The 27254-nt window shown below is 38.7% G+C and overlaps 1 protein-coding gene across 1 annotated transcript; it reads right to left on the bottom strand.

The window, feature by feature from the left end:
- Positions 1 to 325: 325 nt before the first annotated feature.
- LOC112984005 (embigin) lies at positions 326 to 26641 on the bottom strand. Its single transcript, XM_026101497.2, has 11 exons — positions 26208 to 26641; positions 20719 to 20805; positions 18485 to 18574; positions 17082 to 17171; positions 14998 to 15172; positions 13610 to 13698; positions 9664 to 9791; positions 8181 to 8463; positions 7884 to 7917; positions 5926 to 6001; positions 326 to 4630 (listed from the first exon to the last, which is right to left on the bottom strand). The coding sequence occupies exons 1-10, from the start codon at positions 26281 to 26283 to the stop codon at positions 5944 to 5946; spliced, it is 1110 nt and encodes a 369-aa protein (XP_025957282.2). The 5' UTR covers positions 26284 to 26641; the 3' UTR covers positions 326 to 4630; positions 5926 to 5943.
- Positions 26642 to 27254: the final 613 nt, after the last annotated feature.

Below are 27254 nucleotides of genomic sequence, written 5' to 3'. Positions count from 1 at the left end.
TTTGTAAGTACAATCTTGCCAATTCCCTCTACTCATATGACTATTCTCCTTAATATTGCATACACAGTAAACATACAGGAGAAGATATTCCATTTTCAGTACACATCTTACTGCATAAGCAGAACCATAAAACATAGCTGAGTGAGCACAGACTATAAAATCAGAATGTAAAATAAGATAAGCGTGATAAAAGCATTAGGCTCAGTAATTTTTCACTAGAAAAACAGCTTTTGCTGTCAAGTTTCCTCTGAAACTCTTTAACAAACATCTTGCAAAAGATAAAGATGAACCTAAAAATATGACAAATGAATTCCTTCCTTCAAGGCACTGTTGCAGAACTTTTAATGTCAATTCCAGAATAGTTCAGAAAGTAAGTAAGTCGGCTGATAGGAATTTCATCTGATTTGGTTTTCCCTTCAACCTTTTAACAAAAAGATTGTCCTCTTTTTTTCTTTATTAGGGTAATGTTTCTATGTGGAAGCAAAAATCATTATTTTAGGTAAGATAGAACAAAAAGTACAAGTTTGAAGTCTTATAAAACTCAGCTACAAAAATGAGTGCAATCAATTATCAACAGTAAATTTAAAGAAATCAAAGACAGTTTTAGTAAAAAAAAAAGTTGTAAAGCTTGGAACTTGGATTATCTTTTTTCATGAAGACTAGTTTAATGTATTTTCTTATATGGATGTTAAGGCATAAGAAAACAGTAAGTCTGTAAAACTAATTAAAACTAGCGGAGAAAAGTTTCCAAGGATATAACTTTTGATTCGCTTATAAAATGTGTTAGCTTTGTTCATGTTTTCACCTGTGCCAGCCCTCAGCAATGGGAGCCCGTTTTCAGCCACTGTGCAGAACTTCCCACACAAAGAATACAAATGGCAGAAAGAACAAAGCTTGGTTTCCTACTGATTTGCAGTCCATCTTCCTTGTACACCCTTAACAGCAAATCCTCTCAGCTCCTGCTGCCCCTTAGGACCCCAGTGGAATAGCAGCAGGTCCTCTTCATGTTCCTACAGTCATTCCCAGCTGGTTTCCCCCTCAGCCCTTGGCTCCTCCTGTTTTATTCCAGCTGGGGGCTCCCAACAGGAATTACAGCATGCTATAGCTAGTCATGGTCAGCCTGTACATATTGGGCACTCAATGGTAGCTCCAAACCACAATGAGTTAAAGAACACCCAGTTAAAATATTTTTTCCTACACTGAAGACACCAATAGGAGTTTTCCTCTAATTTTAATGTGTCTGACAATAGTTGGAAAGTTTTGAGGGCAAATTTAAAGGCAGAAAATAAATCTCCTTCTTTGGCTGAAAGTAATTATTAATGCACATGGACATATATTTTAGTATCAGTTCAATACTGTGGGCTTTTTCACTCTTCCTCAGGATTTTGTATCAAATGACCTATAGCTAATTGATTATTTACTCTGGCAATTACTCTGATTAATTACAAATTGACAAATTCTTATTTCTCAATCCTAAGGAAATATTCATATGGTTGTATATGTGCTTCCAAATTTGGAAACTAAAGTCTATCATGCCTCATTAGGAATCTGGTCTCACAGTTGCCTGTGTCCACTTTGGACATAGGGAGAATTGCTGAATTTCCAGTGACCAGTTTAAAGCATTAGGAAACAGGACCGTTCAGGCTTTGTTCGTGGATTTCAGTCTTTCCTTCCAAGAAATAAAGGAGGTTTTTGCTGCTATGGTAGACTATAATGTCATTTCTTGCAAAAAAGCAGGATTTGATCGCGGAAGAGAGGATATGCCAAACAGGCTGCTACTCAAACTAATTTTGTGGATCCTGACACACAGATGTAAGTGCTGTGTTTGAAGGGAAAGTATTTTAAGGATTGTTTTGGCTCTCATTTGGTATTCTCTTGGCTTGAAGCAGATGAAAAAAGTCATTGCCTTGAATTTTTGTAAATTGTCAAGTTTTTGTTCTTTTAGATTAAAGGCTATCTACGCATACTAAAACATACACAAAGCAACTGCAATAGAAATATTTTGAACATATAAAATATATAATTATTTCTAATGAAATATGAATTTATACATCTCTAGAGCTTTCTACTTGGTATTTGGACTAAAAAAATGCGCTTTTTTTTGCCTTTGGAGTTATGCCAGTTAACCATGCCAATTATTTAATATTTATTATTTAATAGTTATTATTCCTCCTGCAGGGGAACCCAAGAAGGTTTGAGCCTAGGCAGCCAGGATATGAGGACTGAAACTACTTGCCAACCCAAATGTAAACACTGAGTCCCCTGGAGACATGACTAGCAGAACCTGCTGGAGGCAGGTCAAGATCAAACTAGAGTTTCAGGAGCCAATTTGAAGAAACTGTCACTAATACAGTAATGACAGGAGGAACACATCATACATCTAATACACATGCTTAGGCTAGGTTCTTGCCTGCCTTTAGTGCAGCCCTTATTTGATAAGGCAGAATATTCTATTCATGTAACTCACCTATGGTGGCCAAGACTTCATATTGCAATTTCAAGATCAGGTAGGAATGCTCAGTAAAGGTAGAAATAAGTTGTTTCCATTTCTGATAAAAGTTTTTTTTTCCGATAGTATGCCTTTCATATTATACCTATACATCCTTCTTGTTGCAAAAATATATTATTCTGTTTTACGCAGGATTTAATTCATAGATCTGTAAGTAAACTTACAGTTTTTATTACTGAGTTTCCAACAAAAAACATCCATTTTCTACAAAAAAAGCGATAATCTTGGAATGGTATGTTTCAAACAATCAATATACAGAAGTATTTTTTTAAACTGTGCAAAGATTTACTTGCTATAACAAAAAGGCTGTCATATCAATGATAAAAATTCGTATTAAAAAAATGTAAATGCATTTTGGTTTGTATAGTGCATAGAAACTCCAAAGCCAAATACAATAAACAGTATCTTATAAGGGAAATCTTTATCAGTGTTCAGCCCTTAAAGTCAATCATTTTATGCTTCCATACTGCCCATTGCTTTTTATTTGGACTTTAAAATTGTACAAATTAAAGCTACAAAATAAAGTGTTAATTGAAAACAAACAAAAAGTGCAAATCAGACTGGATTTTCCCCCACTTCCAACAAAACATCCAGTGATAGCCTTTCTGATATTTTCAAGCCCACAGAAGCTGAAAATTGAATTTAACTCCATCTCTCTTCTGCTTTTTTTTTTTTTAATCTTTTATTTTATGTATACTTTTCTCTTTAAAGAGAAATGGCCACTTGAGGTTGTGCAGTTTAGGAGATGGTTCTTCTTTTCTCTTGACTAGGGAGTTTGCAAATGCTGCCTGGTTTTTCTTATATTGTTGCTGAGAGGAGGAATGTTTTTGAGGAGTTTACTTTTCCCTTTCTTAGAAAGGCTACTAATGTAATCAATTGGTTTTCCATTAGCTGTACATTTTTGTTTGCTGCATATATATCATGCAATTAATTGGTACATTTCCAATTACAGCAACTAGCTCTTCTATGGCAATATGGTGATTCATAACAGCAATATTACAATTGTATATATGATGGAGCTAATGCTCTGCTGCTTTATTCTAGTACCCTAAAAATTTTAGCTGCTCAAGACCTTCTCTGTGTTTGGATGAGAATTTGTTAAAGAACAGTAGAGTATGCTCCGGTAAGCAGGAATGCCAATTAGACCACAGACTGTTTTGCTGTGTATTGAGCCAGAAGTCGCAGTCGTATGAACCATATAGCCATACTTCCGAAAGTTCTGTCTTCTGTACAAATTACAATCCTAAAACTGCTCATCTGTGTAACCTGCAGATTCTGGGGTAATTTGTGCAAGAGTTGGGAATTAATTCAGTTATACTGCTATACGATACTGTGTCCTTTTTGCTTGTTTTCTTTCAGTTATTCTGAAATATTGCTGTAGTATTTTACCTGCACAGTATTTAAATGCTTAGGCTGTTTAGAATTACAGTATAGTAGCAGAGCCATATGGAAGGGCATTTTAAGGAAATTCATAGCTTAAATATTCAGAATATACCTGTATTTCTTCCTGATTTAAATGAGTCTAAGCAAAAGTTAGAACAAAGACATTTTATTTTACTGTTCACAGCAAACTGTGGAATTGTTAATCCTTCATTTAAATCATGATAAAGATTTCCCCTTGACCATTTCTTTGGTAAAAATGGCTGTGCGTCACATTTGCCTAATCTGCCAGTAAAAGGCATTTTCTTTGGTGGAAATAATTTTTTGTTCTTAAGAGTCCAGCTTTATAACAAGTCTTCAGTATTCACCTTTAGATAATGGGCCCATTCTGCATTTACCTGTCCATTTGGTGAATGCAAAATTAGTCCCAATTTAGGGCACAAAAATCAAACAGATCAGTCATAAAATAACTGGAAGCGTGGTTGCATAAAGATTGCCTTTTAGTAGTAAAAGGCCAAACATCGATATTACAGACAGCAAATGTCTAAATGCAGTATATCCGAATATTGTCTGTATAAAATGACTAGTTTCACAGCTATTTTAAAAGCATCTTATTTCTCACAAGTAAGTGTAGAGAAGTTTATGTAGACGCATAGTGGATGTTTAAAATGCACAGCTGCATATGTCTTCTGTAGCTTTGTAATGGTTACACAGTGTTCCACTTCTGTTGGTTTAAATCTCCTGAATTAAAGAAGAACAAACATATTATTTATGACATGAATTCTATTATTTCTCTGCTTTATCCTTCCCCTTATTTGTTTGAAACTAAACTTTATTCCATTTGCACATTTATACTTGGCAAAATTTTCAAATGGTCCAGTTTGTGAGGTGTTTAGGTACCTACTGAAACACGATTTGCAACTCAGTGAATCCTTAGTAATTCAGTAAGAATCATATGCCAAGATGACTTTATAAAAATGGGAGCTTGAATCCAAAATGGGATAAGTCCTTGCTAGCCTGTCACAGCAACCAACTGAAAGCACAGTAACATGTGAGAAACATAGGAGAAAACACACTCTTGAAAAGTATTATGCTTGATTGTTTTCTGATTTGTTATTCTCTTCATATGAGCTTTACCTGACATTATTCTCTTCCCAGTCTTTAAAACACAAAGGGTATGGAAACAATTTTCCTTCAAGTGGATGGCTTGTGAGAAGAAGGAAGCACAACACCAGCAGTGACATGAATGCGGAGTCACTCGGATCTGTCACCTTCACATGATAGATTGGGGTGCCAGATGCAGAGAGGAAATGACAAGGGGAAGTGGCTAGAGAGCAGGATTGGTCCTCAACTGACAGACCATCCTCTGACAAGCATTTCCAGCTGGCAGAAGTTGAAGGAGGCTTTGATTAGACTGCAAAGAGGGTAGAGAATCAGGGAAGTTCACTGTACAGTTTCCACAGTGTTAGTATCTTCTGCTTTCTTCTGCCACTAATCCCTTTGTCTATTAAGCTCTGCCTTCTTTTCTAGGGTCCTTTAATTCCTTGTTTTACATGTCTGGTAATGCCATTTTCCCCATTTTGGTTTCTCCTCTTGCTATTGCACTTGCATCCTTCCTGCATAACCTAACTCAGCATCCAAAATTACAGCTTGAGATAGCAGGACTGCAGATACATCAGCAATCCTTATGCATCTCAGCATCTACATTGGCATTCACAGAAATGTTTCATGATTAGCAATCAAGTGATTAATTAGGTTAATATGGGCCCTATTTTAAGAGCTGAATGGGTGTACTGAACTATTAAACTGCAGTGGTGATAATGATGATAGCATTCAATTAAAAGGTACTGGACTTACTGTCTTACTGCCATTAAGTCATGAATGACTATATACTGTTTTATATAAACAGTGTTTCTACCACTGCGTGGCTCCCACATAAAAAAGCCGATCAGAATAGCATAATGGATTTTTTATTGTCCTTTTATTAGACTGCTTAAAGGAAAAGAAAACTTCAGGCTGTTTCATCCTTTACTTACCTTCTTTCAGGAAGAGATTTATACTTTCCTGTGCCTAGTGCTACTGCTTTCCACACCATTGCTTTCTTCTGATTTACTGTAAGAAAGAAATTAAATTCCTAAACATCTTTCAGAATGCAGGATCAGCACAGTCATTCCAGTCCCACAATCAAATCAGAGTGCGCATATCCAGAATGTATTTAAATTTTTCTCTTTTGATATGTAAAAGTAAGAGAAAAGAGAATTAAAAAAAATATACTGACTTAAAAAAGAAAAAACAAAAAAATTTCAACCAAATAACAAAAAGCTCAACACAAAAAGGGAGAAAAAAGGCCCCAAAGTTTTCGGAAAAGTTGTAAGAACAGTTACAATATTCCCATTAGTATACTGCTATGGTATTATTTCATTCAGTGTTTAAATTTGTTTATGAAGTATATGCCCAGATGAATAATATACAACAAACAATATACAGCTCAGTGTCCACAGAACATGGGCTGAAACTGTCACTTCAGATCATTGCTTCTTTTGAAGTACTGACAATTCACTAACATGGTATTGGTCACAATCAAGACTTCAGTTAGATCTGTATTAACAGTTCTCTTGCTACCACAATATACTTCCAAATCACCGTTCTCCTACCTACTACCTTGTTGGATGCGACATTTTAATTATACCTCAAACTCAGCTGTATTATACGGCATCACTTGACATAATAGACCAGAAGTGTTCCTTTGGAGCCATTCCCTCTGGTACACCAATCTGTGTTCTAAGTAGCCAGTGGTTGAAATAACTTTCAGTTATTGAAATCAGGCAAAAAGTACATGGTTTAATAGATTTTTCTCATAGGTATTTATCTAACAAGGTAGTACTTCATAAAGATCAAGCAACTGATCAAAACCATGGCATCACAAACATCCCACATCTCATAAGGCATGAAAACATATCATTACTTTAGTGCACTATACTGTCTAAAAATCCTATTTTAATACAGTTTCAGTATGTTTATAAGAAGCAGGGCTATATGGCAAGAGCAGTTATTGAATTCTCAACATAAGACATATCCCCAAACATCTTAGGGTATAATAGCATACTATATTCCCAAGACATATCCCCCCTGTATAGTTGAACTGAATTACAGTTTTAAAGATGTTTAGAGAAGAAAAGAAAAGAAAGAAAAATATATTATAATTTTCAGCTAGTGTTGGAGAAAAGAATGGGGAAATGAATACAGCACAGGGAAACAGAGAAGGGCACTGCAGCAAGAAATTCAAAAGGAGAAGATTGGTACCACTCAGAGGGACAAAACAGGATCAGCATAGGAAGGAAGAAGGGCTTGAGGGAGGGAAAGAAAATTGGAGTGAGTTGGAATATACCTAAAGAGAAAAGGAACTACTGAACTGCATCTTAAAAGGAAATAAAAGAGGCCAGAGGAAATGACTGGGCTTCGAGGGCGGGGGGAAGGGGAAGAAAGTACAGTTTATCTCAAAAAGGGAAGGTTAGCAAACCTTTCACAAAGAGGTTATATTTATGCCCAGCACAGCAAAATAATGCCAGATCCCAAATCTCCAGCAACTACATCTGAAAAATTAGGTTTCTGACCACATATTAGTGAGAGATAGATGTAGGTTAACATGGACAAACCATAAGTGAAACATTTTCAAAAATCTCTTCTGAAAAGTTTCCACCTGAAAATGATTTTCCTCATAGTTACAGCCTTTTAGAATGAGTTTAGAGTGAGGTCACCTGGTGCTCTGACAATAAAGTGAAAACAACTTCCAAACAATAAAATTAAGTGCCAGGCTAAAACCAGCATTCTGCACCTTCTGGAATTATGAAGGCTTAAGGATGGGAATAAACTGTACTTGGGCATTCATAGGTAACCCTCACCAATTGTTAACAATAAGTTATAACTTTGTAATGTACACTGCAGTATGCAAAAGAGCAAATATTTAAATATAGAATGTAAGTTCATTACTCACAGTTGCTCCACTTGTTCAAATTCCTTTTCATATTCTGCAAAACAGAAAAAGGATTACATAAAGGTCTTAGTTTAATATACACATTAAATAATTCAATAAAAGAATGATTATTATGTGCATAAAATAAGTGAAGCAAAACAAAATCCTAGTTTGACATTATTAGTTTATTTGTATTAAATTTATCATTCAAATTATTCTGTTCCTCTATCCATCTGGATAAAAATATTATTAAAATAATATTAAAATATATTATTATTAAGATTAAAATAACAGTATTAAAAATAGTAAAAAGCCTACCTGCATGCTTCTCTTTCTTTTTGGAATACACCTCATAAAGGAAAACAATAGCTACTAAAATAATAACTTCAGCCAGTATTGCTAGAAATGGTTTGAGTGGCACCAGGAAGGTGAGAACTTTAAGCTTCAGCTTTCCTTTACTTTTTCCTAGTTTAAAAACAGCTTCACACCAGTATGCACCATCATCTTTCTTGGTGAGCTTCAGTATCTTGAGATGGGTTGTGTTGGCAGGTACTCGATCAATTACATATTTGTCTGACAGCAGAGAATCATTAATGGCAATCTAAAAATAGAAAAATACATTAAGTCTTACTAATGCAATGACAAAGTGTTTAATCAAATTATTTATATTATCAACATTTCTAATTTTATATAGAATTCTATCTAGAAAGATGTAAAATGAATTAAGAACAAGTGGCATTTGTAAAGCACATTTAGTCCACCTCCAAGGGAAGGATTTATCTTAGCTACTCACCTCGTCTTCTCTTTATAATCAGTGGAGGAAAATGCCATTTTAGGGAGCAAATCATCTATCCTACTTTAGTCAATTAATTTGGGATGAGATGAAAGGTACCCTTGACTCTATTGACTCTCCACTAACAAAGGCAGCCTTGAACATCAGGATCTGATGTCCAGGTTCTACCACAGCACAAAGAACATGCTTAAATGAAGTGGAGCTGGGAACAACCCTGCACTGGGAAATGATTCGATATAGTCTCAAGAGTCAACGCTGCTAGCGCAGTACATCCTCTTCTCTGCAACAGCATAGAGGAGACCTCATCTATTTACCTCCTCTCCACTGATACTGCTTCTCCCAGTAGAGGACTGTGCTGCCCAAGGCTAAGGGGGATCCTGAAAGGTGAGCATGTAAAGGAGTGAAACTCTGCCAGGCTAGAGCTTTCCCCAGCCTTCAAGGCAGGAGCTGAGGAGGTTACACAGTGGTCTCCACCACAGGATGACTTCTTTCAGGTCCAGTGCCTCAAAGAGGTCACACTGGCTGGGAAACACAAAGTTAGTTAGGAAAATGAGGAAGAGGAGGTACATGCTCATGTTCCCCCCCCCCTTAAGCCTCCAAAACCTTACTAACATCTTGTCTAAAAGGTGTTCTGCTATGAGATTGTTTGGTATCAGTGAGTGAGATTAAGAAATATAGCTATCATTATTATATGGAAAACAATTACCTCAAGACTCATCTGATTTGTTTTATTCTTATCTGTCTCTAATTTTCTTAGGGAAGGCACTTTAGAAGAGGGAAAAAAAACACATTTCCAAATACAAACTAGAACACACCAACCCTCCACATCTATAACCAGTACTTCTAAATGACATAGATGACATTTTTTTTCCACGTTCAGAGATTTATACTAACATTGAAGGAAATGCAATTTGTAGAACCTACAGCAAGAAGCCATTATACTTTACAAAGTGTTTGTACTTGTTTTTTGCAATATTATTCTGTTTGCCCAACAGATGGAAACCTTACCTGTTCGCTTCCATTAGTCAGGTACCAGGTCCAAGTGATGGGAGTATAATTGGAACTTTTACATATCATTACAACTGTATCTCCTTCATAACTGATTATAGGTTTTTCTTTTCCTTCAATTTTTGGTACTAAGAACAAGCAGGAAAAAATATGGCATATTAGAGCTACAGGTTTTAACTACAATATTAAAAAAAGATAAAATGTATTTGGATATGTCTTTATAGCAGTCCAATCATTTCTTTTCCTTGAGTAACTCATAGATAGTTATGTCATTTGGGACACATGATTTAATGAAGAGTCATTTCAGGCTAATGTTCTTTATACAGAATCTCTGCAAAAGGCCACAGCAATCCTATTTTCAGTTGCCATATAATCTTGAAAACTAAGTGAGAATCAGACTGTGGCAGTTTTTCCCCTTGCCTTCCTCAACAGCTGTGAACTACATGTCTCAACTCTATTGCACTTGAAATGAACTTTTTTTTTCTTTTTGCAATTTCTTTCTATCTGCAAAAACTGACAGACATCTATTCTAGCTGTAATATTATCAAATAATAGTATCGGCAAGTTGCGTGTGCAGAGTATTTTTTTATTAATAACTAAAACAAATTGCAGAATGAGAGAGTTTTGTAGCTGCATACATTTTCTTAGTTGAAGCAATGACTTTTTGGTGTATGCCAGTAAAAAGTTACTTTTGGTCTGATCTTGCCAAATGAAGACTTTGGCCACAAGAAACAATACGTAAGATTTTAACTTGAGAGCAACTTGTTCCAGCTATTATAACTGCAGATGCACCATGGCCTTCCAACAGCTGAAGCCCATAAAATGTTGTTAAATATATTGAGGCATTCCATAAATATAGTTAGAATTGAACAAATATATCATGATAGAGGATCTATTTCCCCTCCTCCCATTTCCCTCATTCTTGTAATGCTTACTAGCATGTTTTCCTCAGATTCATTTATTTTATCCATTTATCTCCTCAGTTTCATTGCTCTATCATATAAGTACAGATCTAGTGCATCTTTTAAACTGTATCAGTCACAAACCGTCAAACCAAACAGTACAAACGTTTGCTTTCAGCAGAGTTATGGTGGAACAGATTGAGATAAACTAATACTGTTCGTGCTCCCTCCCCTCATTGACTGGTTGAGCACAAGTCTTATTCAAGAAGTGAACTTTTCAAGAGAGAATGTTCAAATTTACAAATGCCCATTCCAGGAATATATATGATACCAATTTTTTTTTTTTTTTTTTTTTTTTTAGTAAGAACACTGCTTGCAATCTCAGAAAATATGGCTAAACATCATGCAATGTATATTCATGATTTTTTTTCTTGGCACTTGTTCAACTCTAGATCAACATCACAAGAGAGCTTAGTTGTCATTTATACTTTAGCACCATGCAGCAATCCAGCCTTATTACCAGTGAGTTTTCTCTCTCCGTGTGTATTTATGATTTAATCATTAAACACCGTATTCTTCTAGAAAGTCATGTCAGACTATCTTCACTGCTGTTAATACAAGGGACAGCTTTACTAATAACTGCTGCCACCTCCTTTGCAACTTACAGAAGAGACAAAACACAAAAGCAGGTTGAAAAATTAAAGATTACAAGTGAAAACAAATATAAAAACCCTTGTACTCAGCACTGCACATTTCTATAGTACTCAAAAAGATTTGGCCATGCTGGTCAGTGGCAAAGCAAAGCTCTAGACACACCAGCAATTTGTATAAACATATTAGTCATGATTAAGGACATGAACATATTTCATCACGTCTTCCTGGACCTGGCTCTGTAACAGAGCAGTTAACCCCTGAATGCATGCAAGGAAGTGACATGCTTTGCCCCTGGTATTTTGCAAAGCGATCACCCAGAATTTGGTGACAAAACACTACTGCTGCGAACAAAAACCAAACTTGAACAGATGAAGAGGCAGGTGATCCCACTAGCATTCACAGCAGTCAGAGCTCTACACTGGCTTAAAAACCAGAGTTGTTCCACAGCGTGTGTAGCTGGAGAGCTGCCTCAGTAAGTAGGATCCCTGAACAATGGACAAACAAGAATTAATCTATTCTGTTTCTTTCTTAAAGTAGCCATTATAATAACACGTCAAACTATTTCTAAATACTAAAAACATTCTCCAAGTTTAATAGGTTTCTATAGATTTCTGTAGGTTTCTCCTAAAAACTTCTCTCACAATGCTATGGCTTCCTTCAGGGAGGAGTAAAAGTTTGACTCCCCTTAAAATCTGCAGGTTTGTGCTAGGCCAGGATGTGGGGGAGGGAGAGGAAGAAAGGTGACACATATCCAATAACGCCTAGCTGATGCCTAGTGGAAATACCTTCGCAAAGAGTTAGTTAACAGTAGTGATGATTTTAGCCACTGTGTATAGTAAAGAGCTTTACCAACATGCTAGTCATCAGTTTGAGAACTATTCTCACTGCATTATTGACTGGAAGACTCAAAGCTTTCCCTTTCCCACTTCCTTCACACTTGCATTAATCTTGAAAAGTGTTAAGCCGTTACTTTGTATGGCATCAGACGTGGCTGCATTCAACCACTGTGAAGCAATTCTCCGATCCTGTAGTAATAAATCAGCTAATCCTATGCACTGTGTTCTAGAAAAGGCGACTTCCCTATCGATTAATTCTTACCCTTACTAAAATAGTTTATTTTATGCTTTCAAAAGAATACGGCTTCCTTTGACTTTCTTTTTTAAACCTATACAGACTTGCATAGCTATTCAGCTAAATCTTACCCACATATTGACAAGAAAAATACAGAATCATTTTTAGAGATGAAAAGGTCTGAATAAGTTAGTACAATTCTGTCTTTCCTCCGTACTGCAAGCTTGTCTTCCCTGGCTGAAGGTTTGAAAGCAGATGTCAGCGTTGCTTTCTAAGACTTGAACATACATGAGAGAAAGTTTCCAGAAGCTGTATGACCAGATACTCTGCTGAACAAAGCCACCTTGCTCCACTGAGAATTACAAAGCCCTGCTGGTTAGTTCAGCTGAGGTTAAGGTAGTTACATGAAAGCAATGGTTCTTAGGAGCGTGTGTTCAGGCAGAATCTTTCCCAGTACAGCTCAGAGCGTGTGGAAGTTTCACAGATCAAATGCCTGCCTTGTTTTTTGCAAAAACTGGATGGTGAGAAAACAAAAGGGAATAGTTCCTGCGCGAGATAGAGGTCCTCATAAGCATGTATTTGTTTCATTCCCTTTTTTTTTTTTTAATTCAACTGGATTTCACTTATTACTATCCATGGTGAAATTAGTGGGGGAGAAAGGGGTTGGGGGGGGGGTGTGGAGAACATAAAACAGAAGAAAGATCCAGGTGCTCAGCCCTTCACTCATACTGCCCAGGAAAGCACATTCTAACTGTATATAAGGGATGTTCTTACATGCTATTTAAAGATGCACTTGAGCAATAATTCGTTGATTCAGAAATAACTGAATTTTTTTGCCAAAAATGTGCCTCCATTCTACCAGTCATCACTGATCTTCTCATAACACCACTTCTTCTCAGTCCAAATTTTCAGAAATTACATGTCATTGGCTCTGCTTTTTGAATAACTGATTTGAGACTCCATTAAAGGGTTTTTGTTCTTGGCTGTTCGCCCTCCTTTGCCCCCAGAAAGTGATGAGTATTCACTTCTGCTGGAGGGATGGGGAGGAAGGGGAAATCAGTTATTCCTTTAGAAAAATGTAGGCTTACCTGCTCCTATGATTGTTACCAAATTTTTTAAAAAATGCTTTTGAGTTTTTCTTTTGATGTTTTTCCTCCCTCTCTCCACGTTATAGAAATGGCATCTGATAGATTCCCATTTAGCTTGACTACATTAGCCACTGCTTATCAAACTAAATTGCAGTTTCTGTACTATCCAGAAACCCTACTAATGCAAGATTTCAATGGTAAAGTGAAGCAATAAAATTTAACAGAACTTGCCTTGTAAATGGAACACAGCTTTGAACTCTTCTTCCCCTTTAAGAGTACAACTGTAACTTCCCAGTTCATTTTCATCTGTGACTGTCAATCTAAAATAAAAAAAAGTTTCACTGTTTTGCTCTTTTGCTTATATTTCTTTGTTGTCTTACAATGTTAGTTAGCCATCAGTAGCAGTTATAAAGAAGCCAGAAGAGATTAGCAGTGGAGCACAGAACATACATTGTTGAAACGCTAGGATTCAGGTTTAGTGCAATGTAGAAAGAGCATGACATTTTTAGGAAAACAAGAAAGAAAAGCACATGGTTGCTAAGGAATGTGAACACCATTTCCATCCTTATTGCTCACAGGTACCCAGCAAAGGCGAAGTGTCTTTTAAGCAATATGATCCAATTGAACAAAAAATTATTGAGTTAGAAGTGGGTTTACCATGTGAAATTTATAGCATGAGCTATGCAGGACATCGGACCGGATAATTAAAACAGTCTGTGCTTTCTTAAAGCCTGCCAGTCAATGGGTTAATGTAGCTCCAAAACAGAAGAATTTTAAAAGAACTGTCACCTAACAGTTTGACTGCAGAGAAAATGCTGGACTCCATCTACTTCACAGGCACTTTGAAGAAAATTTACATAGATTGTGGTTGTGCATATGGAATAGTAGAAAAGTGCTAGAATGTTCTCATCATGTTTTTTATCACAGAAATTTTATATGGACATTACTGAGGTTAAGAAACTGAATATACACAGAAATCAACATGAGACTACCTGGTTAAAACTAGCCCATTTATAGATTTTCAAAGGCCAATAGTAAAATGTATAAATGAAGAAGATTTTCTAGACGAAGAAGATTCCTAGAGTCTCCACAGAGTGGTGAAATACAAGAAGAGTTAAGAAGAGCTTTACAACAATTTAAATATTCTTTTCTGTAAAGCTGATTCCTTCTTCTCTTTTCATTTTTTTGACTACGAAGAAAAACTGACCACTGATGCCTTTCAGACTGTCTTCTGAATGGCATAGCTTGGGGAGGGGTGGCGGGGAGAATGGTGGAAAATGGGGGAGTTAGCAGCGCAGCAAACCGAGATCACTATTTCAACTACTGAACAGAATTACAACCTGGAAGAACCAGGTTCTTATCCTATACTCCTGTCTGGAAGAATGCTTTTTTCTCCAGCACTAGAAGAAAGCAGGAGCTCTTCCTCCAGGCTTAGGATAACTGCAGTCTTTTTTCTTTTCCTTCAGTTTCAATATGTTGATTACAGCCATTAATTTATCAAATACATTTGGTTTGTACTCTTTTCTGATATACAAAACATCATTAGTTTTGGGCTGTGTATATACATGTGATGTAATTCACCAGAACCTGCAAGTCAAACTGCCAAGAATGCTACTTACTGGATGCTCCAGCTATTTTCAGTTTTATTGATGTGCTTGATTGTTTCATTTCCCTTCTTCCAAGCCACTTGAACAATTTTCAAATGAGGATATTTATTGGCCAGGCTGCATGAAAGCTCAACTTTAGCTGGACTGTCCAAAGTGATATTTTTTTCCACAGGAGTACCAGAAACACCTAACAAGAAAAAAAAAGTGATTATATGAAAGAAGCATCATATTTCTTCATTTTAGGGGAAGAAAAGTTTGAAAGATTGTGTTTGAGATGTGCTTGATTACAGGTGGTTACGATCTGTGATTCTTATACTTTCTGATGTTAGCAAAACTACAATGCTAGACCATCAGCCTTTCACAATAGGTTTATAAAACATGTCTAAGTGAAAGACGGAAACTTATGCATTACCAAAACAGATGTAGTCACTTTATTCTATAGATAAACTTGCTAATGGGCTCAAATATAGAAACACAGATATCCATTTCACTGAAAGCAAGACAGGCCTATGCTTCTGTGTCATTTAATCCAACCCAAAATATATTAAGTATAGTTCTCATCAGAAAAATCAGTATCTTCTTACTATGCTCACTATCTAAACCTCTTTTTTGACTGCACTGCTATTAAAAAGCAAAATTTAGCAGTAATGGAATGAGTATGAAATAAAAAAAAATTACTAATATCAAAAAGAGGTAGACTTGTAAATATCTGTAAGCATCTAGTTTTCAGCCAGTTGCAAATTTTCCTGATACCTTGAACTTACAGGTACTGCCTTGTTGCCAGTGAAATAGTCATCTTGAAACCATAATCTTCAAACCCACTTATTTATAAGGCCTTTGCCTTCTTATTAGCATACCAATAGCATTACATATAGCAACGTGAAAAGATTCCCAAACAGTAGGAAAACTGACCCTTTTATGTCTTTTAACCAGCTTGAGTATACAATATGTGCATAAATGGATAGTAGGTTTCAACAGCAAACAGTCAGGCTCTCTGATCTCTATGAACTTTTATGGAAAAAAAAACAAAACGAAGCAAAAATAACCTACTTTGTACTCTCAGACACTAACATTTTATTTCATAATTGGACTTTCCTTTTATACCTTCTAGATACAACTGTGGTTAGTCCACCTAAATACTCTATAAGAAATTATTCTGGGCCCCACCTCAACCCCAGGCATATCCTTGATGGGTACAAAACCAGGCTGTTTTTCACAGCTGAAATCCTTTCCAAGAGGAAAGGAAGTTTTAAAGTATAGCTTGCTGACTTACTAATGAAATTCATGTCAAAAAAAAAAAAAAAAAGCAGAATCTGGTTGAAGTGAAAAAGCACAAACTACTCATTTAAAATGTTTTAAGCTTTATTTGGGTCTGGCAGAGACATTTGAAGTTTATGGAACACCACACCTTGAACTCCAAGTCTTATCTGAAATATTACAGAATCCATTGACCTGTAGTTAAGCTTAGAGGTACAACACCTCGGTCTTTCACAGCAAAGCAAAGTCGTAATCACGGCAACTCACTTACTGAGTTTAATAAATGGATCTAATAATTGAGCCAAACGTAACTCACTTTGGTTGTTTCTGATCAAAGTGATTTTGCGAATGGAATTAGTTTCACAATAGTGGAAGTTTTTACAGTCAGATTAAAAAGTGGCTAAAAAATAGAATGGGTGCCATTTGAGATCCATCATTTTTAAAAAAACTGCACTCTAAAAGAATGAAAAATGAAACTGCTACGTTGTTAGAGACTAGCCATTAGAAAGGCTGATATCTGCGGCATCTCTATAAGCAGAGAACCATATACCAAGAATACCTGTATCAGAACAAGAAACAGACATTACCTCACTATTTGTTTATTTCTACCAGAAGAAAATACAGGACAAACGCTGTGCTATTATGTCCTTAAAATATCATTCCAATACTTTGTAAAGGACTTCCAACTGACCTCCACGAATTTTAAGTACTTCCCAGTGAGATCACTCTTTTAGTTGTCCAGGAAGCTCGTTATAACTTCTTACATGGCAACTCAAAACAAAAGATTGTGTGCAACTGTAGGCATTCGGTTTAACTGAAAAATAAAATAGCATACTTACCAGATAGGAGTACCTCATACACCAAATCAGTGAAGTTAGATGCCTTCTCCTCAACTGCCTGCTTAAAGTCTTGTGTGGTCAGATCTGGACCTAATAAGGTTGTAGGGGAAGTGAAGTGATACATTATGATCCTATAGTGGTAATCATGAAGTAGAGTGTCACTATGATATTGTTATTGTTTTTTTACGGTAATTTTTTTTTTTTGAAAGCAGAGACCTTTCCAAAGGCTGATTCCTATGGAGACTCTTTACATACACCTTATGTGTTAATAGTCAGAATTTTAAAAGTAGCAGTGTTTTGTGGCCACTGTTCTAGTAATCCTGCCATTTTAAGAAGATAGCTGTTGGCTTTTTGATATAATAAAGTAATTATGAATGTCAAAAAATACTGTAGGAAAGGAATAGCTACCTATTTTACAGACTGATTCAAAGAGTCACCTATACATATTCTTTTCCTGAAGCCTACTGGTTCGTCTCTTGAACCGTATGCGACTAAATCAATGTTTAAGTAAGACTCAGAAAATTAAATAAAAAATAAAAATGAAAAAAAAAATACAAGGAGAAAAAAATGGGAGGACAGACCATGGTTATTTTCAAAACCACTACAAGTTAACACAGCCAGAAAGCTAGAGGTAGATTATCTACTCCAGAGGCAGCTCCACTGAATGCCCTGGGCTACACTGGAACCTGGTCAGAGTTTCTCACTGCTCCACAAAACTCCTTCTATACTGAGGGGAATTTCCTTCCCTACATAAAGAATATTGATAAACACCATCATATGCCTGACTGAAAGATACTCACTTCCTTTCAGGAAAGGAAATGACATTTAAAAGGACTAGGATGGCCAGCGAAATCCCATTTCTGTAGCACTATGGACAGCATACTATTCAGAAACTACCTTTATAAAGCTCTAAAAAGCTTGATACAGCTGTCAGGTAGCCAATAGTGAGCATAAGACACAGTTTGTTCCTACCACTAGACTTGCTCTCATGCTGTCTGCATTTCAAAAATAGAGCAGGAAAGCAAATGAATAAACTACAGCTTTAACAAAACATTTAGGCCAGCTAAGAAAATATCATCTGTCCAAATCTACACAAATAACTGTTTCACTAGTATTATACTATCTGTATAAAAGTTACAAGTAAACTGAAGCACATCCCTATGAGAAGACAGTAGAAACTATACTTAAAGGAAAGGACAATTCAGTACAATTACAGCAATTTTCACTTTTTCCACTTTCTATGATTATTTTCTATACAGCTTTAAGCAGGACTTAAATGACCTTGATTTTATCAAACTATATGTCCTGGTAATGTCAACTAAAATAAATCTTTCATAACCACATGATGAATAAAAAACAAAATTTAACAATTCAAGTTTAAGATGACATATGCTTGTTTTTACCAGGTGTAGATACACTATGTCCAACTGGTGAGTGATCTGAAACGCTCTCCCGAGTTTGCCGGTTGACAACTCGTGTAGTCATCATGGGCTCTGAAAGGTGAAAAATAAAGCTGTTCTAAACAAATTTAATTTTCTTTCAACTAAAGTGATGAGACAGAAATAGAAACCACACAACCATATGTGGTTCACCTGCTTGCAAAATAATTTTGTCAGTTATTTTAGAATACATCTCAGAAATTATATAAGCAGTAAGACAGAGAAAATAATTCCAGTTTTTGCAGAAGGAAAGGGGATCTTGATCACTCCTGCCCAAGGAGTGCAAAGGTCCCAAAGCAGGAGAGAAAAATAGAGAAAAGCAGGGCTATGGCTTCAGTCCTCTCTAAGCACTTGGTGACAGAGTTGATCACTGCGCAGTGGAAGCAGTATCTCTGAAAGCCTAGACAATCTCCAAATATTTCTTCTTCCCTTTTCTTGCATAAAATACTGAAGTTTACCGCAAAGTTCTTAAAAAAAAAAAGTGCCTCCCAGCTACAATTGTTGCCAAAATCTAGTTATGCTAAAGGAGGTCCCTGCTAGGGGGCTGCATTAAAGGCATCTCTGAGCAAGCTTAAGCAGAGGTGCCACATGCCTCTCAAACTGCCTGCCAGTTCTGTAAAGCAAGTTTTTTCCTTCTCGACATGTCAGCGCATGACACTAGGTATGCTATGCTACAGGCAATCAGCATTATGCCTGGCTTGTACCATCTGTGCTTTCATACCTTGCCTTGTGCTTCAGCCAGTGTAACTAACAGTAAACCTGTATATTGAGGTGGATGATGTGGAAGAACAGAGCTTCAGGCTAGTGCATTTGGTAGTTTCTGATAGTAGAGCATTATTGTCAGTCCCACCCACTGGTCCCACATGGCTTTTTTTAAGCAACCAAATTATGAAACTGTCTCCCAGTCCTAGACAGTAAATGCTGTTTCTCTAGACAGAAGTGCGAGTAAGCCTCTATTTCCATCTGATGGAGAAACAAACTGGCCCAAATGTTTTCCCCTGAAATTAAACGGGAAGGCTGCTGAAGGTCTGGAATTGCTCCTCTGTGTGTGTGTGCAAACACTTTGAGAGCATTACAAGGTTGTCAAATGGATCACCAGAGTTTATGTCAGCCTAGTACATGCCTCACCTGGTTAGTAACTGAAATTCCCCAAGATGGTAAATTTAAAAGACACTAGTGCCAGGTTGTATGGTAGTTCTGTTATCTATCTGCAAAAAACCTAAACAACCTGTAGAGGGGCTTGCACACCAGTATGATTCTCATATTGGCTTTCTTCCTCGATTCACATACCAAATGAAAAAAGTTAGGTGAGGTCATATTATACAAAATACCTTGTGTATTTTAGGTCATGCATACATATAATGTGTGTGTATGTACATATATATGGTTATTGCATCTATTAGCTATTGTACTCCCTCCGTTTCTCTCACACACAGTGTGCTAGAAAGCTCAGAAGATTAAGATGAACACGAGATAAATAGCATCTTCAAAGACAGTGTGGTTGGAGTAACTTGTCAGAACTTGCCACATGTTTATATGTAACTTAGTCCATGTTGGATTTGGATTAATCGGCATGACCTTTAGTGCATGGCTGAATTCCTGCAGTCCTGATCTTTACAAAGAAAACAGAGGTGGGATCAACAATCACCAATTTCTTCTCTTATCTGGAACTTATTCCCTGCTCCCTATCTCAACCAGAATTATCTGGAGTATGGTGAATAAAGTGCAGGGACAGCAGAAGGTTGGGACACATCCCTAATTTTCAAAAGGAATAGACAGCTGAAGCTAGCAGGCTCAGTGACATGAAGACATCATTGCACATTGTACTAACACAGAGGCAAAAGGAGTCCTCACATAAATTTCAGGAATATACACTAGAACAGAACCTCCTGTTCTAGTTTGGGAACGGTCCATTCTCTAGAATCACTGTCTGCTATGATGGCATGTATGCCTAACGGGAGCGGACCATGCAAGTGGCAGTCCGATAGCTTTTTCCCACAGGCCTGAAGATTCTTATGACACAAACTGTCGCAGAGGCTTTAAAAGGCATTTACTTCTGTTTCTTCTGAAGAAGATTCAAAAGATTTAATTAGTATGAAATTGTAAATTCCAGGTGATACTTAGGATGTATCCATCCTCCACTCAGGAGCACTGGGAAAAATATTATCGCTTTAGGTGTACTGAAATAAAATGATTACCAGGAGATGATTCATTAAGTCCAGTTGGCATTTGAGTCAACAAGTTCCCCTGAGTTTGGCTGGCATCTTGTGTTGTCATGGGTAAATCTAAAGAGAAAAAGAAAGAAAAAAAGAAGTGTTTAAAGAAACTTTATTCCTTCTCAGTGGAGCCAAGTTAGAAATATCTAGTTCCTGAAAATAATTTTAACAGAAACCCCTCACCTCAGCCTACTACCTGTATTTTTTTCTCCTAAATTCTAAGTATGTACAGCCAAAATACTAAAGAATTACTTTTCACCAGTTGAATATCAGCCAGTTTAGTTTATTTTAGGCAACAGAAGATTTGAGAACAGAGGTAGTATCTTTTATTTGACCTCTGTAATAACCTGAAAGAGAGCTTCTTTGTTCAGATCTGCTCTATAAAAAGACAAGCCCCTCTTTTCCTGTAGCAAGTCTATTGTTAGGCAATGCTCTTCTTCAGGTTATTTCAGTAGCCTAATAAAATTGCAATCTACTCAAATCCTGTCTTGTCTGTGGGCTTAGACCATCACAGCTTAACATCAGCCCTAATTTATTACTTTTAAACATAGACTGGCAGATTCAGTAATAGCGTAAGGACTCCATTACAGCACGACACCTGCCTATCCTGTTTTTTGACGTAACGAACAACCTCCTTACCTTCCATTATCACTCTGACGAACAAAGCAAAAGGCCTAACTGGCATGGAACATGGATTTCACCAAGCAATGCTAATCACTGTTACCAGGCTCCAGCTTCCTTACCATCATCACAAATCTAATTTTGTTCCTATAAAACAATTTTTGTAACAGCCAGGCAAAGCTCCTGGGTTTTGCTTTATGTTCCTGACTGCAGAAAGGACAGTAGGGGAAAAGGGACAGGATTTGTTTAGTTTCTGAGTATGCTGCTGTCTCTCTCTTGCACTAAGGATTCCTGGTCCCTATGTGATTTATGAAGATGAAGATTCTTTTGGCTTCCTTTCCCTTCCCACATTTGGGTGGTAAAATTAGCTCAGAATAAACGTTATATCCCTATATGCTTAGATATTCCAGGACATAGTCTACTGCTCTAGAACTTGCAGTGGGATGTGCTGTTCCTCAGACGCAGAGCACTCTCACATCAGTAACTTTTAAATGATTTGACCAATGTTTACAAAGCTGTATGTGTAGCCAAAAAAGAAAAAAGTTTTAAAACATATGCAGTCATAATTAAAACCAGGAAGGGGTCAGCAAGCTCTGCTAAATATTCAATAGTAGCAAGCATAGGGTGAAAAGTGAAAAGCTACACCACAGGTTTTTTTGAGTACGTTCAGACATGCTGAGAAACCATGTTCCTTCAGCAGAAGGTAGTGAGCACACTGCCAGCTCCTTCAAGTGAACAACACTAACCATACTCCTATCCCATTTCAGCACTGTATGCATAGACGATCCACAGAATCTCCCATAGGTGTCTCCAGTGTGCAGGTACTCTACACCATGTCAGATTCATGTCTCACTTGCACCATATGCTCTCTCATAAACTGCCCATCATGCACTTGGATTAAGAGTGAAATAAGATGCCAAGGAGCAAAATTTAAAAAAAAAAAAAAAAAAAAAGCATCAGTGGTTCTTAACAACAGGCACTTTCTTTCCTCACAGTTAATCAGTCCATTGGTCCCATAGTCAATTTTTTCCCCCATTTTGTTTTTTTCCCCTCGAGCAAAGAACTTATGAAATTTGCTTAGCCTGAATATCTGCTAGCTTGTCATGCAGTTGGTTAGGACAGTAGGTCTTATTCTCTGCTTGACAGAGGTGATTAGAGCAGGGAAGGCTATTATACTTCTGATATTAAGGATAAGGTTGAAGAAAAGTCCATGAATTTTACATCTGTGCAGTGTCTTGAGACATTCGAAGGTTCGCACGGATCACCTGACTTTGTGTCAGCTTAGTAGATGCATCATCTGCATAGTAATTAAAAATCTTCCAGGATGATAAATTTAGAAGGTGTCAGTACCAAGCTGTGCAGCAGCTCTGTTATCTCTCTGCAAAGAAGCCAGATAACCTGCAACATGGGTTGCATACTAATAGAGTTCTCATCTTGATTCACATACTGAATTTACCAACTGAAAACAGTCAAGTAATGTCATTTCTAGTCAGAGTTGCTTCTATATCTTAGCTCATACCTGTCTATATGTAGACCTATGTAGCACAGAAGTAACACTGCGTCTCTGTCCTGTCCTCTCATATGCATCCTGCTGAACAGCATAGATCAAGACAAACCACCACTGGATGCCCAGTGTCATCAAGCCAGACAGTGTGATGTAAGTAAAGTACAGTAACTTCTCAGAAACTACTGGCTCAGGGCTGAATGCCTTAGCCTATTGATTAAATCTAATCTAAGTGGTGGATTGCTGGGTTCTTGTTGCCCTGATCTTTACAGAGAAAGGAGTAGATGAGAGCATGCAGTCATTAATTTATTTTTCTGCCCTTCTTCTGCTCCCTACTACAGCCAATATTTTAGAGATAAAGAGGGGGTCTGCTGTACTTATAATCGGAGCAATTTCAGGCTTTTAATTTTTTTGCTCTTGCTTTAGAGTCCTACAAACAGCCTGGCCCACTTTACTATCTTCACAAGAGTGCAATGGAGAAAAGTGGCTGAATAGGAGAAGTCTGAGATACAACTCGGTTTAATTTAACATCATTAATGTTTAATTTAATGTCAATTAATTTAGTATCAGTTATACTCTCTGCAAGTGCACAAAGCATTCAGTAACATCTGAAACTGGCTGCCAGGCTGGAGAACTTCATAGTGCCCCTGTTATGGGAACAGCTGCAGCGTGAGCTCTCATTAGGCACCAGAGAACCCAAATGAGGGAGCCTGAAACACCTCGATTAAAGTCCTTCCTTCAGGACAAACCAGAGAAAGCCAACAATGAAGCAAAGTCTATAGGAAACGAGGCATTTCCTCTGCTCGCCTAACTCGGTGAGTTTTCAGAGGCAGAAGTTAGAAGATTGGATGTAGTAGGTTTGCTTTTGTTAAAGGAATCTGGCAGCATACAGTACAACTAATCCAGAAAACTGAACTGGGCAACTAAAGGAAGCAACAAGCTCTGAAGAATGTGTCTTGGCATTTAATATTTACCTGAAGTTATCCTCAACTCAATGTAGAATAGAAGTGATTGGTTATTTAATTATTTTGAAAAATCCAGCAAACAATTATGAAGATTTAAAGGACAGAGTTGATAGAACACAAAACTAAGCAAGCTATTTATCCCCAAATGAAAACTAGAAAGCCTTTTCTCTTTTGGTATCTGCCGGACCAGCTGCAGGATATCTAACCCACCTATCAGTGGTATCATCCTTTCGCACATGGTACTTCCTTAGGTTGCATTTAACCGCAAACATTAATTCCGTTTGAAGAAACATGCTGGTTTGCAGGTTCACTTAAATTTGAATCCTCACACCTCCAGAATACATCTTGTTTCTGGACTTCACTAGAAGGCAGTTTTAGTACATCTCCCTCCAAGGTAATGTTAGCTTCCCTTTGATGGGGTGTTCACCTAGTTCCTGTGCTAATTCCTGACCGAGTTTTTGTAAGTTATTAACTGAGGGAAGAATAAAATACACTTCCCCACATTTAAGACAGCATGAAAATTGCAGCATGAAGCCTTTCTACTTAATGCACCTATTTCACATGAATATGAAAACATTTAATGTAAATATGAAAACCAATAGCCTTACTTTATACAGGTAAAGGGTACTAATACAGGTGACCCCAGTTACTGATATCTGATCAAAACTAGATATGATATCCATCACTTTAGAAATATGGTAGATTTGGGGAAATCACTCCCCAAACAGGAATTTTATGGCAGAAAAGGATACAATTTCCCTGATGATTTTGCATAAGTGCACTCTGAAATTCAGAATTGCTTCCGTGACCATTGGGTATAATTTTTGGTAGTAGTAGTCATCAGCAAAAAAAATCATTATGGCTTGCTTGTCATGATGTGACTAACAGGTTCCTACAAATATCAGTCCACTTACAGTAACAAAACTTTTTCACTGATGGAAGAAACTGTTAGAAAGGACTTCTAAGTAAATCTCTCTCATGTACATATACACACATACATACTACATATATTTTATATATACACGCTACATATATTATTATAGATATAGTAGTTTCAACAAGCTTGAGACCTGCAAAACAGTTTTTCTGCCTTTTCACATTTTCATATAAAATTTCTCTAAGTTTTATGGAAGTTATGTTATCATCAAGGAGGGAACAGTATTCGGGAAGGGGAACAGAGGCACCAAGAAACGTGTAACTGCCTAGCTGCATACTGCACACTGAAAATGGAGCTAAGTCACTGATGGTTAATTAAACTCACAACATTAATGGTCACGTACACATAGTGGGCAGAACTTCTGGTGTTAGCAAAACACGCTCCATTACTTGCATCTTGCATGGCAACCTGATATTCCTTCCGTTACCACACATCAAAAACAATGATTAACAATGGAAATCCACTAATTTTATAAATTACTTCATGTCTCCTTAGAAGTGGCTGGCCCGCTCTCAAACTACAGAAAACCATTAGAGGCAGAATACAGGCCAGAACGCTTGAGTCTAGTTTCCTTCATGAATATTTGAACTGTTGAACTTAAAAATGCAATATAAAATCCTCCAAAAAGCATTCTTCAAAACGCACTAGGCATACACTAATAAATTACTTAAGTAAAATATCAGTAGAACTTACAGGATTGGGGATTTTTTTTTAAAGACTTAATAACACATTATTTGATAAAGCAACAATTGAATACTGTGCCTTGACCTCCAAGTCCTACACCTGTGAACTAACAAACCTTCCCATCTGTGAGATGGAAGGCATGAACTCCTAGATTGCAGGATTTCAGTATCGCTAGAGCTAGTCCAGCATCGGAGCGGGACTGTTGGCTGCCGACTGCGACGCGCCGTGAGACAACGCTACCAAGCGCTGAGAGGCACCGAGGTCCCGCTCATCGGGGCCAACGCAGAGAGCGGCTCTCGCCGCCCAGCCGCCCCGGGAGATCCCCCGCGCTCCCGCAGACGGGGCGAGGCGAGGCGGCAGGTGCTGCGCCGGCATTTTGGTACCAGGGCAGAAGCCAGCACAGAGGGGAAGGAAGTGCTTGGGCGCTTCACGGGCTGCTGCACCGCCTGGGAGGGTCGGGGTCGCCTCACTCCTTCGCATAAGCAGGGTCGACAGTCTCGCGGTAAAACCAGTTGTGTCCTGGGTGGAGAGAAGCCACCCCGAAGCCCCCGGGGGCCGCTCTGGGGCAGGGAGGACCTTGGCTCAGCCGCAGCTCCCAGGCGGCGCCCCCAGGCCCGGCCCTCTCCCCCCGCCCCGCCGGCCCACCCTGCCCAGCGCGGAGGGCACCGCGGCGCCATGCCGCCGCCCCGGCCCGGCCCTGCGCTGCCCCCCCAGCGCCCCCCGGGCCGGGGGAGCGGAGCCCTCCTGCGAGAAGCTTTACCTGCGGGGCTGCCGCCCGGGAGGCACAGCGAGAGCAGCAGCAGCCGCACGAAGCGCTCCCCGGAGAAGCCAGGCATGGTGCCGCCGCCGCCGCCTCACTGCGGGCAGCCGCGCTCCGCTCCGGCCGCGCCCCGCCGCCTCCAGCCGCGCCCCCGGGGCCGCCCCGGCGCCGTGCCGCAGCCCCGCGGCGCGCAGGCACCCGGCGCGGCAGGGCAGCACTGCGGGCAGCGGCGCCGCAGAGCCGGCGGGGAGCCTTCACGGGGCCGGCGCGGGCCCGGCTGTGGCTCTGCCGGCGCGGCGCGGGGGGCTGCCCGCAGGAGGGGTCAAAATGGGGCGGGGGCCGAGCGTGTCGGTGTCAGGCCGCGGCGGGCGGGGAGGGCCTGGCAGGCACGCCGGGCCGTGTCCTCCCCCTCGCGGTGGGGCAGTCCCTGCGGGCGGGGTGCGAGGCAGGGCTGGCGGTTCCGAGGTGCCTGCTGCTGCTGTGCTAGCGTTACTGAAAGCTGTGAAGTGGAAGGAAGTGAGTAGGTGAGCGCTGTGGTTCATCGGGTAGGGCGCCTTGCAACAGAGCTCCAGTTAGAGCCTCGATGGAGCTAGTCAGAGGCTGACAAAGTGCATAAAGGGTTTTGTCTTCTTTTGTTTTCTGGTTTTGGCTGACAATGGCTGTTGCTGCAGAACTGTCTCTGAGCAAACTTCTGAGACGTTTGAGTCTGACGGGGTTTCCTTAGAGAAGATTATCCAGGGAAAAACATAGTCTTTTTCTGCCCTTTGTCTGATGATCTGGAAAGCCAAGCCCTGAGGGTCAGCGGCTGTAAGGTGGCTGGGTTACACGGTATGAGAGTTAGGGCTTTGCGGCTCTCTCTTCTAAATCTGGCATGGGCAGCAATGCCCAGGGAGCACCATTTCTAACAAACATTTCTCAAGGCTTTAACTAGTAGGTGGAGCCTTTCACATCTCAATTACTCAGAATATTTCTACGTGTGTGTGTATACACACGCTCACATGTGCATATATATGGTAACAGTATCTATATATATACTTGACAAATAGC

The sequence above is a fragment of the Dromaius novaehollandiae genome, chromosome Z (assembly GCF_036370855.1).
Source record: "Dromaius novaehollandiae isolate bDroNov1 chromosome Z, bDroNov1.hap1, whole genome shotgun sequence".
NCBI classification, from domain to species: Eukaryota; Metazoa; Chordata; class Aves; order Casuariiformes; family Dromaiidae; genus Dromaius; species Dromaius novaehollandiae.
Note: the sequence above shows the minus strand (reverse complement) of the source record. Positions and strands in the feature narration are given on the sequence as shown.